General features: G+C 43.7%; 1 protein-coding gene across 2 annotated transcripts in view; it reads left to right on the plus strand.

Moving 5' to 3' along the window:
- LOC124622620 (cholinesterase 1-like) overlaps positions 1 to 16,126 on the plus strand; it is a 207,293-nt gene that overhangs the window by 133,010 nt on the left and 58,157 nt on the right. For both annotated transcript variants that reach the window (XM_047148387.1, XM_047148388.1), the window contains exon 8: positions 4,257 to 4,438. In XM_047148387.1, the coding sequence (XP_047004343.1) occupies positions 4,257 to 4,438 (182 nt within the window). The remainder of the gene's footprint in view (positions 1 to 4,256; positions 4,439 to 16,126) is intronic.

A 16,126-nucleotide genomic window follows, 5' to 3' on the forward strand; every position in this document is an offset into this window, starting at 1 on the left:
TTCTCAAGTCTTAAAGCGTCATGATGTTATTTGTATCTTATCTCAAAACGGTTACCTGTCTGACCAGTGGAAATAGTGGAGTATGAATCAAATTTGCGCTTTTATATTCCTGTTTTACTGTAGGGAGCATTATTTCTCTACGTCCAGCGCCGTGCTTTTAATCTTATTACCTGCTTCAGCTTATTTTAGCAATAATACCAACTCCTTTTCCTGAAATGCTGTTACTTTGTACTATATCGCAGCATCTTTGACGCTCATGTACCTTGTAAGCATTCTGTATTTATTTTCATCGTTATTTTCATACAAGTGAATCAAAACGCAAGATGCGTCTACGTAATTTGTGTTGTTACTTGATTACTAATGAAGATATTGTGAGTGTATGTGAAAACATGATGAACAGTATAGTTGTTTTGGATAAAGACGATGAAAGTAAATGTTACACACTGTCTTATCGAGTAAGTTAAATTACGAGATTGAAACAGTGAATTTTCGTTTATCCGACTTCAGTCCACCATTAAATATTCGTCCACGTCTTTTCAAAAATGCGTGCAAGCCATCTGACGATGAATATAAATATTTGAAAACAGCAACGGTAGTTTTGGTAAAATATTGGACCGCAGCGAAAACAAGACTGTCTAAAAATTACGCAATGGGTTTTTGTCAGAATTTTCACAGGCAAGCGAAGAGTGGTAAATGGTCAAATGGGATGTCAATTTGACCATCGGGAGGTCTAGTTTATACAGAAGGGGTTTATTTGCTTGAACATTTTCAGATTAATTAACAAAAAATTAATTAATGATTTGAGTTAAAATTTTTGTCTGAATTTTTATAGGCAAATGAAAAATGGGCAATGGAGAAATTTGGTATCAAATTGACGAGCTTGAGATACAGGTTTTTCGAAATAATATTTAATTGCTTTAAAGTAATCATAGTAATTAAGAAAAACGTAACTAGCGATTTGAGGAGAAACTGAAATATTTCAAGGACACCTGCTCCTTGCTATGTAGACGAAGTGTCAAAAAGTTCGTTTTTCAATGCCAAGCTGTTTAGTGTGATAATTAACAGTCATGTTGGTGTGACATTTACCTGTCAAAATGATTTTCTTCGAGTCAAGTACCAAGTTCAGGACATTTCGATAACAGAGGACTCTAGGAAAACAAATGAGGTGTCAGTAACGTCATGCTTTCTAAACAAAACTTGAAAATAAAAAGTTGAAGAAATTTCTGTCAAATGTTATGCGAAATGATTTTTGTAATGCTAAGAAATGTAATAGATTAGAGAAACGTTTGATGCGCCATAGAATGAAGCTTGAAATATGTACAGTAAATGAGACGGGTCAGTTGTCTCCCTCTAATGTGTTTTATTTCTTACTTTTAGACAAATCACTTCAGAAAATCATTGACAGACATTTTTTTTCCACTTTTTTTATTTCAATAAAGTCATCCAAACGAAATTGGCTGGTTGATGACGTACAATATCCACATTTTGTATCACATATACAGACACTATTCTCGAATAACGCGATTATTTCATAAAATAGCACTCTGTTTTATATCTAGCAGCATTATCCTTTCATAAACTTATAGCCCAAAACGGCATCAGTAAATTACTTCATCTCAGTATCCCGCACATCCTCAGATCATTAATGATCCCGTTCATAGCCACTGCGGAAGGTGCATTTGCCAGCGTAATAAGTAAACAGATACTTCTTTGACTGTGCTGATCTTCATTCACACAGTAAAGCCGAAAGGCTTACTTTTAATGTACTGAAGAATGAAATTTTTTCTATCTCTCATAACTTTTTTTCTTGGGCTATGCTCTTTACAATCCCTGAGTTCGCCTCGCTTTAAAACTGATCACTGACACGCTTGTGATATGCGTTTGAGTGAGCTTGATATTTTGAAGAAAGAAAGTCCATAGTAACGTTGTGCTCATAGTTTCACTGACTCTATGCGTGACCTCTTTACTTTTAGATATTTTCTTACGCCATCCCTTATTACATGAAGCAATTTCCCAGCTCACATCACTAAACCGCTTCATTCTTAGACACGACGTTCATGAGAATTTCTAGGAATTGTGTGAGTAGAGCTTACGAATACACTTCGAACAAGTTTTTTCACTTTATGTCGAATTTCACGTGTCATTATTTTTTTCACTAATTCGTCACAATCCTAACCTATTCGTATCTCGACTAAATCCGACTGTTAAGAAAATCAACGTCAAAAACCTGAATTGGCCTTCACAGTGTCCAAACATCCAATAAAATATTGCAAATAACGCACATTGTATTTGCAGTTCAACAGTCGTTTCCAAAATGCCATCTTGTCAGAGACACATAATTAAACATACGACAGAGCGGCGGGGTAAGATCAGGATTTAATGTCTTGCAGACGACGTGATGAGTGTCCATTTCAAGGGAACCGTCCCAGAATATGCCTTCCACGGTTAAAGGAAAACACGAAAAACTGCCTGACGAGAGTTTCAATTGTGTTTCCCCTGAACACGAGTGCAGTGATAACCGCCCCACCAAAGTCGCTAATATAATTTGTTCGCGTCTGAAATGACCGGGTTTCGAATACCCACCCAGCAATTTACTTTTAGGTTTCTCATGGAGTCCCTAAATATCTTTACGCAAGTTCCAGGATGATTCCATTGAAAACTGCACGACCGGCATTCCCTTCCATTGTTATCCAATTCGTCTCTAATGTACTCTTCACTGTAATCTTTGATTTCTGCAACAAAAGTGAGCAAATAATGTTTCCATATCTCTCACGTGTGAAACACGAATCGATGGTGATGAATACCTATCGTGGTGATAAAGCTGTTTTCCAATCACCTGGGAGAATTTCAATGATGAGTGATGGTCTCCTGTTCCACCCCCTGCAATCTCTTTCACTCATATCCTCTGTCAAGACATGGCTCTATTGTCTCATGAATGTAACTGAGTATGTAAGGCAAACCTTTTGCCGGCCGCGGTGGCCGAGCGGTTCTAGGCGCTTCAGTCAGGAACCACGCGGCTGCTACGGTCGCAGGTTCGAATCCTGCCTCGGGCATGGAAGTGTGTGATGTCCTTAGGTTAGTTATGTTTAAGTAATTGTAAGTCTAGGGGACTGATGACCTCAGATGTTAAGTCCCATAGTGCTTAGAGCCATTTGAATTTGAGCAAACTTTTCATAAGAGGAGACGAAGTACTGATGGAAGTAAAGCTGTGAGAAGGGGTCGTTAGTCGTGCTTGGGCAGCTCAATCGATAGAGAACTTGACTGCGAAAGGAAAAGGTCCCGAGTTGGAGTCTCTGTCCAGCAAACAGTTTTAACCTGCTAGGAAGTTTCAAATTTTTCATAATTATGATGGTTTCCAGAAAGAAATTTTCACTCTGCAGCGGAATGCGCGCTAATTTTGAAACTTCTTGGAAGATTAAAACTGTGTGCCGGACCGAGACTCGAACTCGGAACCTTTGCCTTTCGCGGGCAAGTGCTCTACCAACATTTTTTTTTTTTAGTCTCATTTTGTTCACTTTTGTTCGTTGTACCTGCTCGGGGCGGACGTCATAAGACATCCATTTAAGTTCGTTGTTGATGATTTAACTCAGTTTTTTTTTATTGCAGAGGGCTGCTAACTTTCTGACCGAACACGCTTAGCTACCGTGCCGGCATCCAACTGAGCTACCCAAGCACGAGTCACAACCCGTACTCACAATTGCACTTTCGCCAGTACCTCGTCCCCTACCTTCCAAACTTCACAGAAATTCTCCTGCGAAACTTGCAGGACTAGCACTACTGGAAGAAAGAATATTGCGGAGACGTGGCTTAGCCACAGCCTTGGGGATGTTTCCAGAATAAAATTTGCGCTCTGCAGCGGAGCGTGCGGATTTTGAAACTTCCTCGCAGATTAAAACTGTGTACCGGACCGAGACTCGAACTCGAGACCTGCAAGTTTCGCAGGAGAACGTCTGTGGAATTTGGAAGGTAGGAGACGAGGTACTGGCGGAAGTAAAATTGTGAGGACGAGTTGTGAGTCGCGCTTGAGTAGCTCAGTTGGTAGAGCACTTGCCCGCGAAAGGAAAAAGTCCCGAGTTCGAGTCTCGGCCCGGCACACAGTTTTAATCTGCCAGGAAGTTTCAATTGAGGTGGTGTTTTCGCCTAGCGAGTTACATTCCCCTAGTTCAGTGGTTCTGTGGTTTTGTTTGAATGAAGCGACTACCAGGGAAACTTACCACGTCAATAATGTTGACTATGTCCTGGTCTCAACTGTGCAGGTAAGAATATTTTCGGAAGCAACGAGTCGATGGCAGCTTTCGACGCCGGCTTCGTCGACTCCATCAGCCTCGACATCCGTGTGGGCGATGAACAGTACCGCCGGGAGGCCGCCCAGAAGATACGCAGCTTCTACTTCGGCGACGAACCCATCGATAGCGAGGATTTCTACCCCCTCGTGGCGGTGAGAGACTCGAAACATTTCTATAATTATACTACCGTCTCGTATAAAATTCTTATTACTTAATTTTTAGCTGCATGAATTCACGTTCCCTCTACTAACAATATCATATTCTGAATAGCTGTCTGTCTAAAAATGAGAATGAATGTCTCACGCCCGAAACATGTGGCTGCGTTTCTGTAGTGTACAGTTAATTCGAGATGTTCTGTAGCCATTACTGTTAAGAATGGGGAGACGAATCTTTCCCGAGTAAAATCCATTTCAGACCAACCTCTAAGGAGAAACTGTGACTGGTGCAGCGTACATTGTCTGTAATCTGCGAGACATTGTAGGAATATTGCTCAGATTCAAAATTGTAGTTGAGAATATGGACATAAATTAATGTTATAAAATCAAAAATTTTCGGTCAAATAATTATTACAGTCAGAGTCACTAAAATTCAAATTTTTTTTTTATTTTACATAGGGAAGTGTTTGGTTTATTGCGCCGATTTCGTTACATAATTTAAATAACACTGACGAGTTGAGCAACGCTTAACGGAAATCACAAACATTTTGTTGGATAATGTGTGAGACTAAAAATTAGTTCGTAACATTAAAATGAGAAATAAAGTTCTATGTTCCATTTTGAGTTTTAAACGATCATGTTTATGACTCTCTTAATAGTACAAACATTCCAAACTGTTTGAATAGGAATATTGTTTAGAAATTATTCTCAGAGAATAATTTTTTCTTGAAAAATGCCGGAGACGCTTTCCGTCGTGTTCTAATATAGTTAGTCATACGACATCTTGCAGTACTCTGGCTACCGACACCCTCAAGGGCCTCTAGCTGGCTACAGCCACTAGGATTTTCAAATTCGGTCTTCCCTAGCATTTCTTGTTGCAGAACACTACACTATTTGTCAGAGATAGCGTTGCTGCCAACCCCGTCTACCAAAAATAAATAAATAAATAAATCGAATTAGTTGTGGTGAACCTAGAGACGTAATCACTCTTCGCCCTCCTAGACGCGGGCAGGAACAATTTGATTTTAAATACCTCTGCTCTTAAGACAAATATAAACCTGACTTCCATAGTGTGATTACGAGTATCTTCAAACAATCTCACCAGTACGCGTAGCTTAGCTTCAGAATACAATCTGCTATTTAATTAAAATTGAATGAGAACAAGTTTGCCCGTCATCGAAGAATGAAACGTATGTGTTGAAGCATATCCATTACCTTAAAACACTGTTTCCTTCCTAAAGCATTGTTCCACTGTTCAGAGCGAGGAAGTATTTCTTGAGGATTTCGTCGAATCGTTGGAACAAAAGGGAAGAAAAAGACAAGAAATATACTCCTGCTGCACTGCGCAATCCACGCATTCCGCCTCTGCTAACATTATTGCTACATTAATAACCGCTTAAGTGCTTTTTGAAAGTGTTATTACTCTTATATTCAAAAAGTCGATACTATTACTAATTTTCGAATAAAGTGAATTGTGATATGTGGTGTAACACTTAATTAATTCAGCCAACGTTGTAAGTAGTCTTAAGCAGGATATCGTTTGCCTAGCAGCGAAACATTGGAAAATTTTACAGCGTAATGTGGCAACAACACAGACGAACTTTATTGAAACTGAAGCTGGCCGCGGAACTCTACACACCTACAACAAATGTGAGGGTTAATTTTTTTTACACTAACGTCATGCTGCTTTTAAGCAGCAACGTGTCTAGCAATAGTGAAAGTCATATCATAGGCACCTGCGACTTCTAAATCATTGTGCTCCATACTATCCTTGCAGACGAAACGTATGCCCACGTATCATTTGGCAGCCACACTAGAAATGAAGACGAAAGCTTATACGAAAAAGCATCTTGCAGTACAGAAGCGTTGCTGTCTTACATTTTAATTCAGAGGAAGAATTCTTTATTGCTTCGAAGTTTTAAGAATTAATTGCTTTGTTTTCTCTCTTAAGCCGACTACGTTCAAGTTAACATTCACTGCAGGTCTTTCTCTCGATTAACGGCAATCACAAGACTTCATTTTCAATATATTTCGTGGATAGAGTGGTAATTATATTACCACTTCTATCATCAAATTTTGATGTTATAGTCTCATGTAGAGCTACGAGGAGGATAGAGTGGTAATTATCTTATCATTTCTATCATCAAATTTTGATAAGTTACTGTCTTATGCACAGCTACTAGGAAAGAAAATGCCCAGACGATAACAGCAAGGGCAGTCTGCTGATGCAAACATTTTATTCCTGTCAGGAGTATCAAAGTCTACGAACAACTGTCCACAATGTGATCTTTAAGGATTATGATTTCGGCTGGTCGTAAAACTCTGGCACAAGAGTGTTGCCGTGGAGCAATCGAGATAATAGAGGACCTGTCTTGCTATAATGCTTCCAAAAAGTCATACGTAGCTAAATGCAAACAATGCATTTTCATGTCAGATGCTGTACGTTCGCATGCAATACACGACCAAAGGTCTCTGTCGCCTTAAACACTGATAGGGCGCTTACAGTCTTAACTGTTGTGGTAGTGGGTTTGAAGAAGAAATTTGGGATGCGTCTTGCAATCCTGTTTCAATGTAGCTGACAGTAACTAGCTGTGAACGATACATCAGCAGTGCAGATTGTGCGCGGCTGAGCCTGCTATGTGGGCTGAAGTTTCACAGACGCAATTGAACGCGCTCTGTGTGGCGTAATGCTAACGGATCTATACGACGAATCTTCTTTATGGACGTGTTACATTGGAGATGTAATTACTGAAGTGAGTCGATGGAAACTATTATCCATATACAAGCGGGTTGTGATTCTGAGTGAGTATCCGGAGGTATCCCACCCGAGAAGATTTTAGTATTTTAAAAAGTTATTATTATCCTTGTTCACTGTTTTCCAATTAGTTATATCGTTTTTGTAAGAGAACCTTTTCTATTCCAAAGGAGTTTTTTCGATGCTCACCTCCTAACACTTAAACTCACTTCAAGAACGTCGTTATTTTATACGACGTAAATAGCAACTCAGGCACATAGATGACAGCACACAGTTTTCGCCATTGTGCCCTCGGCCACTGATGATGACCCAAAACATTATGATCTTCTGTTTTATTGCGTGTTGGTCGGCCTTTGGAACGCAATACAGCACCAATTTTGCATGGCATGGATTCGACAGTTCCTCGTAAAGTTTCTGAGGTACGCGACACCGGATGACTACATACGGGTAGATTGTGGGCCGGTGGTTTGTTTGCGGAGCTGCTGCCCGATAACGTTCCAGATATGGGCCACCTGGTTCAGATCAGGCTAATCTGGTGGCCATGACGCAAACAGGAGTGCACTATCAATCCCCTCCAACCACTACTGAACGACTAAGGCCTCGTGACACAGATAAGTAAGAATCCCCCATAGCATAATACTGTTCACACTGGCCCCTGTGCCGGCCGCGGTGGACTAGTGGTTCTAGGAGCGCAGTCCGGACCCGCGGGACTGCTACGGTCGCAGGTTCGAATCCTGCCTCGGACATGGATGTGTGTGCTGTCCTTAGGTTAGTTAGGTTTAAGTAGTTCTAAGTTCTAGGGGACTGATGACCACAGAAGTTAAGTCCCATAGTGCTCAGAGCCATTTGAACCATTTTGAACTGGCCCCTGTCCGCGGTACGGCACATGTTCCGAGCAGCAGCTATCCGAGATGAAGGCGTATCCTGATACGACCATCGACCTTACGAAACAGAAATGTGATTTATCCGACCAGGTTGTAAGTTTCCTTTGATCTAATCTCAATGATCGCGTACCCACTGCAACGACAGTAATCGACGATGGCGCTGGGTCACCATGGCAATATGCAGGAGTCGTCTGCTGCACTGTCCCATTTTCAAGAATCTGCGCCGAATGATCGTCATATGTGCCACTTTGTAGAGCGGCCAAGCCTTTCATTTCCCTGTGCTGTGATGAGGCGTAAACATCTAACACCTTATCACCTACACATGCTCTCACCGTCCAATCAGTTTCCGTAGATTCTGACGACAGTAGCACGCGAACAGCCAACCGGCCTCGCTCTTTCCGAGATGTTCGTTGCCATGTGTCTTGCCATAGCAATCGGCCTTTGTCAAAATCGCTTATTTCAGTAGATTTCCCCATTGGAAATTTGGAAATTTGTGGTAACTTCCTGTGGGACCACATTGCTGAGGTCATCGAAACCTAGGCTTGCAAACTACTTAATATTAAACTTACTCTGAGGACAACACACACACCCATACCCGAGTGAGGACTCGAACCTCCGACGACGGCAGCCGGGCGAACCGTGGCAAGGCTCCGAAGACCGTGCGGCTAGACAGCTCGGCATTTTCCCCTTTGCCGGTACTTATTATCCACTGCTAGAATGATTCCTTATTCGTCTTTCCCCCCCTTACATATTTTCCTTGCCGTGTAATGTGTCCACACTCCCACTAGTCGGTATTGAAATTAGCGTTGGGTAAGCTGGGTGATGGCCACTATGTTTTGACCGATGAGTGTTCAACTTTACTTGCAACGGTACAAATAACATGGTCATTTGTCTGTGGAACTACGTGCAACTGTGAACAAGACTTCATAGAATGACAAGTGAGGGAGTATGGTACGGTGCTGCTCAGCGAATGGTATTTAGTTCACCATTTTCTGGCAATATTGGAACCCGTCGTTGTTAGTACAACTTCTGAGGAAGTTACGAACCTTTTGTGCTTAGACTATTAATTTTGATAAACGACAATCTAAACCGAGGTGCTTATGGAACAAATTTAATCACACATTCGCCAAAACACCACGAAAACAGATTGAAATCGGACATTTTCTGTGTTACTATATTAATTCTCTACGCAACAAAGCAAGGATCGTTTACGGTTGTTGGGAAAAAAAATCATGTGAACACGCTGAACTAGCCTCCTCGAAACTCAGTCATAAACAGCATCAAATACCTTAGGCTGCATGACATATCAATTTGATACAAAATCCAGCAACAATTACCCGCTATGGTACAAACATAACACCATTTAATTCTGCCTCCACTATAACACAGAGAAAAGCCTACCCAGTCGTATAAATGTTTGCTTTCGCTTATTTGGCTTTAGAACGAACATCAATAGGTATCCAATGACTTATGACAACTTAGTGTACCGCCGACGTCTAGCAAGATGAGACATAGCGAAGTCAGAAAGGCCAAGGCATCCCCATCAAGATATTATGTAACAGTACTTCAACAATAGCTGTCCTAGTAGTGCCTGGAAATATTTATGTGTTGTGCGACCAGCATCTCGTAATATCCGTTTCATCGACCGCATTTCAACACAGACTCTACAATATGGACATCCACTACCTGGAAGCAAACCCCACACCTCCGATGATTAGCAAAGAGACGTTATCACGGCACAAATATTGCTAACATGACACGCTACTGCTAACAGCTGCAAATCTGAGAAGCAGTCAGATGCAATTTCATTGGCCCTTCAGTTGCTCCGCAAACACGACATGTCCTTAGGAGTGGCTGGCTCTGAGCACTATGGGACTGAACCGCTGTGGTCATCAGTCCCCTAGAACTTAGAACTACTTAAACCTAACTAACCTAAGGACAACACACACATCCATGCCCGAGGCAGGATTCGAACCTGCGTCCGTAGCGGTCGCGCGGTTCCAGACTGTAGCGCCTAGAACCGCTCGGCCACACCTGCCGGCCCCTTAGGAGTAATGTAGACATTTTACGCAGGGAAGTGTATCTCGTGGTACACAAGTTTATCTTCCCCATAAATGCCAAATCTCTATTTGGCAGACTTAGTTGACGAAAACGAGGATGATCTTTAGAACAAACGAATTACCTGGTAAGTGCGTAGTGGAAAATTTTTGATGAGTGTTAGCCCGGAGTATTCAAAGTAAATTTTCTGTATAATTGTTGCTGATAGAATTTTATAGCTGGACTGCATGGTTCATACTACACACATCAAGAAAAGTTTTGCATCACCTCGGTTCCCAGAGTTCCGGAACCTGTACAGAAAATTGGAATAGAGATCAACATAAACATCATTTCTGCCCTTTTTATTGCTCATGAAAACCACACACTGCATATTGTACCACCATACAGCGAGGCCTTCAGAGGTGGTGGACCATACTGATGTACACACCGGTACCTCCAATACCCAGTAGCACGTCCTCTTGCATTGATGCATGCCTGTATTCGTCGTGGCCGCGCGGGATTAGCCGAGCGGTCTTAGGCGCTGCAGTCATGGACTGTGCGGCTGGTCCCGGCGGAGATTCGAGTCCTACCTCGGACATGGGTATGTGTGTTTGTCCGCCGGCCGAAGTGGCCGTGCGGTTAAAGGAGCTGCAGTCTGGAACCGCAAGACCGCTACGGTCGCAGGTTCGAATCCTGCCTCGGGCATGGATGTTTGTGATGTCCTTAGGTTAGTTAGGTTTAACTAGTTCTCAGTTCTAGGGGACTAATGACCTCAGCAGTTGAGTCCCATAGTGCTCAGAGCCATTTTTGTGTGTTTGTCCTTAGGATAATTTAGGTTAAGCAGTGTGTAAGCATAGGGACTGATGACCTTAGCAGTTAAGCCCCATAAGATATCACACACATTTGAACATTTTTGTATTCGTCGTGGCATACTATCCATATGTTCATCAAGGCATTGTTGATCCACATTGTCCCACTCCTCAACGACGATTCGGCGTAGATCCTTCAAAGTGGTTGGTGGGTCACGTCGTCCATAAACAGCCCTTTTGTGTCTATATCAGGCATGTTAGGCAGGGTTCATGTCTGGAGAACATACTGGCTACTCTAGTCGAGCGATGTCGTTATCCTGAAGGAAGTCATTCACAAGACATGCACGATGGGGGTGCGAATTGTCGTTCATGAAGACGAATAACTCGCCAATATGCTGCCGATGTGGTTGCACTATCGGTCGGAGGACGGCATTCACATATCGTGCAGTCGTTAGGGCGCCTTGCATGACCTCCAGCGGCGTACGTCGGCACCACATAATGTCGCCCCAAAACAGCCGGGTAACCTTCACCTTGCTTCACTCGCTGGACAGTGCGTCTAAGGCGATTTTCTGGTTGAAGGCATATGCGACACTCATCGCTGTAGAGAACGTGATGCCAATCCTGGGCGGTCCATTCGGCATGTTGTTGGGCCCATCTGTACCGTGCTGCATGGTGTTGTGGTTGCAAAGATGGACCTCGCCATGAATGTTGGAAGTGAAGTTGCGCATCATGCAGCCTATTGCGCACAGTTTGATTCGTAACAGGACGCCCTGTGGCTGCACGAAAAGCATTACTCAACATGGTGGCATTGCTGTCAGGCTTCCTCTGAGCCATAATCCGTGGGCAGCGGTCATCCACTGCAGTAACAGCCCTTGGGCGGCCTGAACGAGGCATGTCATCGACAGTTCCTGTCTCTCTGTATCTACTGCATGTCCGAACAACATCGATTTGGTTCATTCCGAGACGCCTGAAGACTTCCGTTGTTGAGAGGCCTTCCTGGCACAAAATAACAATGCGAACGCGATCGAAGCACGGTGTTGTCCGTCTGGGCATGGTTTAACTACAGACAACACGAGCCGTGTACCTCCTTACTGGTGGAATGACTGGAACTGATCGGCTGTCGGACCCCCTACGTCTAACAGGCGCTGCTTGTGCAAGGTTGTTTACATCTTTGGGCGGGCTTAGTGAAATCTCTGAACAGTCAAAGGGACTACGTCTGTGATACAATATTCACAGAACATCTACCTTCTGGATTTCTGGGAATCGGGGTGATGAAAAACTTGGTTTGATGTGTGTATATAGGATGTCTCAAGCGTTTTGGATCTAATTGAAACAGGTGATCGTGGTTCACAACCGATTATACTAAGATTTGTTAACGATTTTCGGAAATTCATATTTATTGTGTTATGTACACGCACAGTGAAAACTGCATAACAACAAAGTATCTCATAGGAACTATTTCAAGGGACGACCGCCAAACGGCGCATGACGGTCTGAAGCACTCTTTCAAAGATCTGTGGTGCCTGTTGTAGCCAAGAGACAGGCAACTTTGACCCTACGAATCTGGTCTTCATCCGTTTCTACCAAGGTTTCATACACCAACGTCTTGACGTAAACCCATAGGAAAAAATCCAAAGGTATGAGATCCTGCGAACGCCCTGGCCATGGGACAGGCCCTCCCTATCCAATCCAACGATGAGGGTGAGGGATGTTCAGGTGCATATTGACATTAACATCGAAATGGGCTGGTGCACCGTCATGTTGAAACTACATACTTTCGCGAACAACAAGGGGTACAGTTTCCAAGAACTGTGGCAGCACATCTCCCAGGAACACCTGATATCGTGGACCAGCCAAATGGGGAGGGAGCAAATAAGGTCCTATAAGGTGGTCTTGGACAATCCCTGCCCATACGTTGACAGAAAACCGTCACTGGCTGCCACTGATGTAGGTTGCGTGGGGATTACCCTTACTCCAGACAAGGCTATTGCAGCTGTTAAAAACACCATCACGGGTGAACGAGGCCTCATCCGGAACAATACAAACTGTGCTAAGATCATCACTGCAGCACTGCAGTGGATAAATCATTGACATAAGTGATCGCAGGACCAAATCCGTTGGTCCCAGTAATTTCACACGTTCTGTATGATGTGGATGTAGAACGGGTTCCACCAAAGCTTTCGAAACGGTATCCTTTGAACTGTACGTTTGATGGGCAAGTTGACGGGCGTTTATTGCTAGGTGGTTAGCCACATGATCCAACATCAGCTCATCAAAATCTGGTGTTCGGACATATTTTTGGCGCGAACCTTGGCCAGCTCTCTGTGGCGTGAACGACCCCGTTTCTCGTAAGTTAATATCCACATACATGAACTTCTTCTAATTAGCATGATGCCTGTTGGGAAAGCATTGTCTTGCCATTCGTGTTACTTTTCGTTCACTATATCCTGCGGTACCACAAATTAACTGCATGTCTGCCATCTCTCGTGGCGAGTAACGTCACATCTTTGATTACATGTCTTGCACTGCACACAGTAACACACCTCCTATGTGCACATCACAAGCTGTCTGATGCAATGGACAACTACCACCAGTGATAGTGGTGTGCGTGCTGCAGAGGTTAATGCGTCGGCGTGTCGGTGCAGTGCATGTGGTCGTCACATGACACACGGGCTATGAGCTAAGTTCTGTATAGCATTTGTGTTTGGTGATCAGGGACGTTCGCCGTCTATCGCCCACTGCCTGTTCAGGTGTATGACAGACACCTGGGATGTTTGCAAGAGTGTGGCAGAACTGCATAGGCTGTTGCAATACGTCAGTTGAAGCTGACAGTCATTGCATTGAACACTTAGTATGAACTATGTTGTTGTTAAGCGGTGTATGCTGTGAATGTCCATGCATTTGCAACCATTGGTTCTCTGTCTCAATATAATCGGTTGTGGACCCATTGTCACCTGTTTCAGTTTGACCTGGATAAGTCCTCTGCATTCATAGAGGGCAGCTAACCCTCTGACCGAACACGCTGAGCTACCGTGCCGGCTGTTACGTGTGCCCCCGACCGGGACACGAAAAACCTTATAGACATTTGCCCATTCACTCATTACCCGCGCACGCTTTGGCGATTCCCGTAAGAGTTTGGGCAACCTGTGCGCATTCGCACAGACGAAGGTCAATGGCTGGGTAGCCTTTAACTATATATTCTGTTCTTTCGAGAAGAGTTACTGTCTTCATATATATAGGTCAAGGCTACCCAGCCATTGACCTTCGTCTGTGCGATGCGCGCAGGTTGCCCAAACTCTTACGGGAATCGCCAAAGCGTGCGCGAGTAATGAGTGAATGGGCAAATGTCTATAAGGTACATTACATATGTAGAATTGTGGACAATTGGGAATGTGAGTCTCACGGGAAGCGTGCAAGGGAAAAGTCCCTGCAGTCGCGCTATTCATCTGTGTCCTCGGTGGCTCAGATGGATAGAGCGTCTGGCATGTAAGCAGGAGATCCCGGGTTCGAATCCTGTCGGGGCACACATTTTCAGCTGTCCACATCGAGGTATATCAACAACACCTGTCGGCAGCTGAGGGTTTCAGTTAGTCATCATTTATTCTCTTCCTTTCATTAGCATATTAACCCAAAATAAGATGTCGTTTCCGTTTCTACATAATACACACGTAAAGGGAGACAGCCTCTCCATTACAAACAAAAAAATCTGATAAGCTGGAGTAGAATTGTAGTGAATGACGAGTCTCTCTTCGAAATGAACGCTGGTGACCAGCGAAGGCTTGTCTGGAGATGCACTGGACGGCGGTGGGATACCAACCTGACTGTCACCGCCGTATGGCCGATTACCAGAAGTGATGGTATGGGCTGCCATTTCTTCACATAGCATGACCGTTTTATTTGTCATTTGCGGCGCGTTTACAGGACAGCGCTAAGTCGATATTCTTCGCCCAGTTTCCTTTCTCTTCATGGCAAGCCATCCTGTACTTAACAATTTAGCAAGATAATGCACACCCACTAACGGCGGGAGTATCTATTGCTTACCTTCGTGCTTGACAAATCCTACCTCCTCCAGCAAGTTCGTTGGATCTCTTTCCGGTTGAGAACGCCTGGAGCGTCATGGGCAGGGTCCTCCAACCAGTTTGGGATTATTACTATCTACCGCGCCAGTTGGACAGAATATGGCACGATATCTCTAAGGATGTCATCCAACAACTCTGACAATCAATGCCGAGTAACTGCCTGCGTAACAACCAGAGGTGAACCAATACGTCACTGACTTGCTCGGTTTGTGGAGCTATTTGAGTTGAATAAATCAGGTGCTAAACACATAAGTAAAAACTTTTCCAAAAGTGAAAAGCTTCCGTTGGCGTTTTTGGCATGAGCTTGACAAACACGGAACTATTAAGCACCTACTTTCTTCATATGCAAAGGCAAGGTTGGCTCAAGGCCAAGTTTGACGCAAGCGACTTATTATTTGGCGCTCTCTTCCTCCTTCCTTTTCCCTCGCACTCTTTCACGCGTGTCAGTTCCCGCTATTAATTCTGATACACACTGCAAACAAATCTTGTACTCTGGAGCTGCCTCTCAGCTTGGTGTACCACGCGGTGTCTACTAAGCAGCGGCTTGGTTCGCTTGGTACTTAAACCGCCAATGTGCATAGTTTTCCTGAGGGTACTACGCACCTGTTCCCATTTGACATCTAAGGCTCTTGCGATGGTATTTTCTGTCATTACACTGCAAACGCCTAGGATAAAGCCACAGACTGGCTACTGGAATATGAAAAACCTGCAGCGCCCCTACGACCTAGTAAAACTTCGTGTGTCCCGTGACACCCGCAAATGATTTTGTGCGCTGGTACATCTTTCAACATGGACTGCGCTTGGACTCCAGATCACTTGCCCCAATAAAAAGATTTTATCACTACTCTATTGAAGTCTTTAGCTATTTCCTCTAAATACGATGCACTGTTATCCGACAATAAGAGCGACACGATCAAACAGTATCCCATTGTATCTGTAAGTTGTAGCTAAACGGGTACAAGAGTCCATCTTACCAGCAGTCATGCCCCTTGTCAAAATTTCACAGTGTCTTGTAGAAATTTACCAGACATCTCAATCCGTACTTAAGCACTGCACCTTCTCCCATCATCACCGAGCGAGGTGGCGCAGTGGTTAGCACACTGGACTCGCATTCGGAAGGA

The sequence above is a fragment of the Schistocerca americana genome, chromosome 7, assembly GCF_021461395.2.
Source record: "Schistocerca americana isolate TAMUIC-IGC-003095 chromosome 7, iqSchAmer2.1, whole genome shotgun sequence".
NCBI lineage: Eukaryota > Metazoa > Arthropoda > Insecta > Orthoptera > Acrididae > Schistocerca > Schistocerca americana.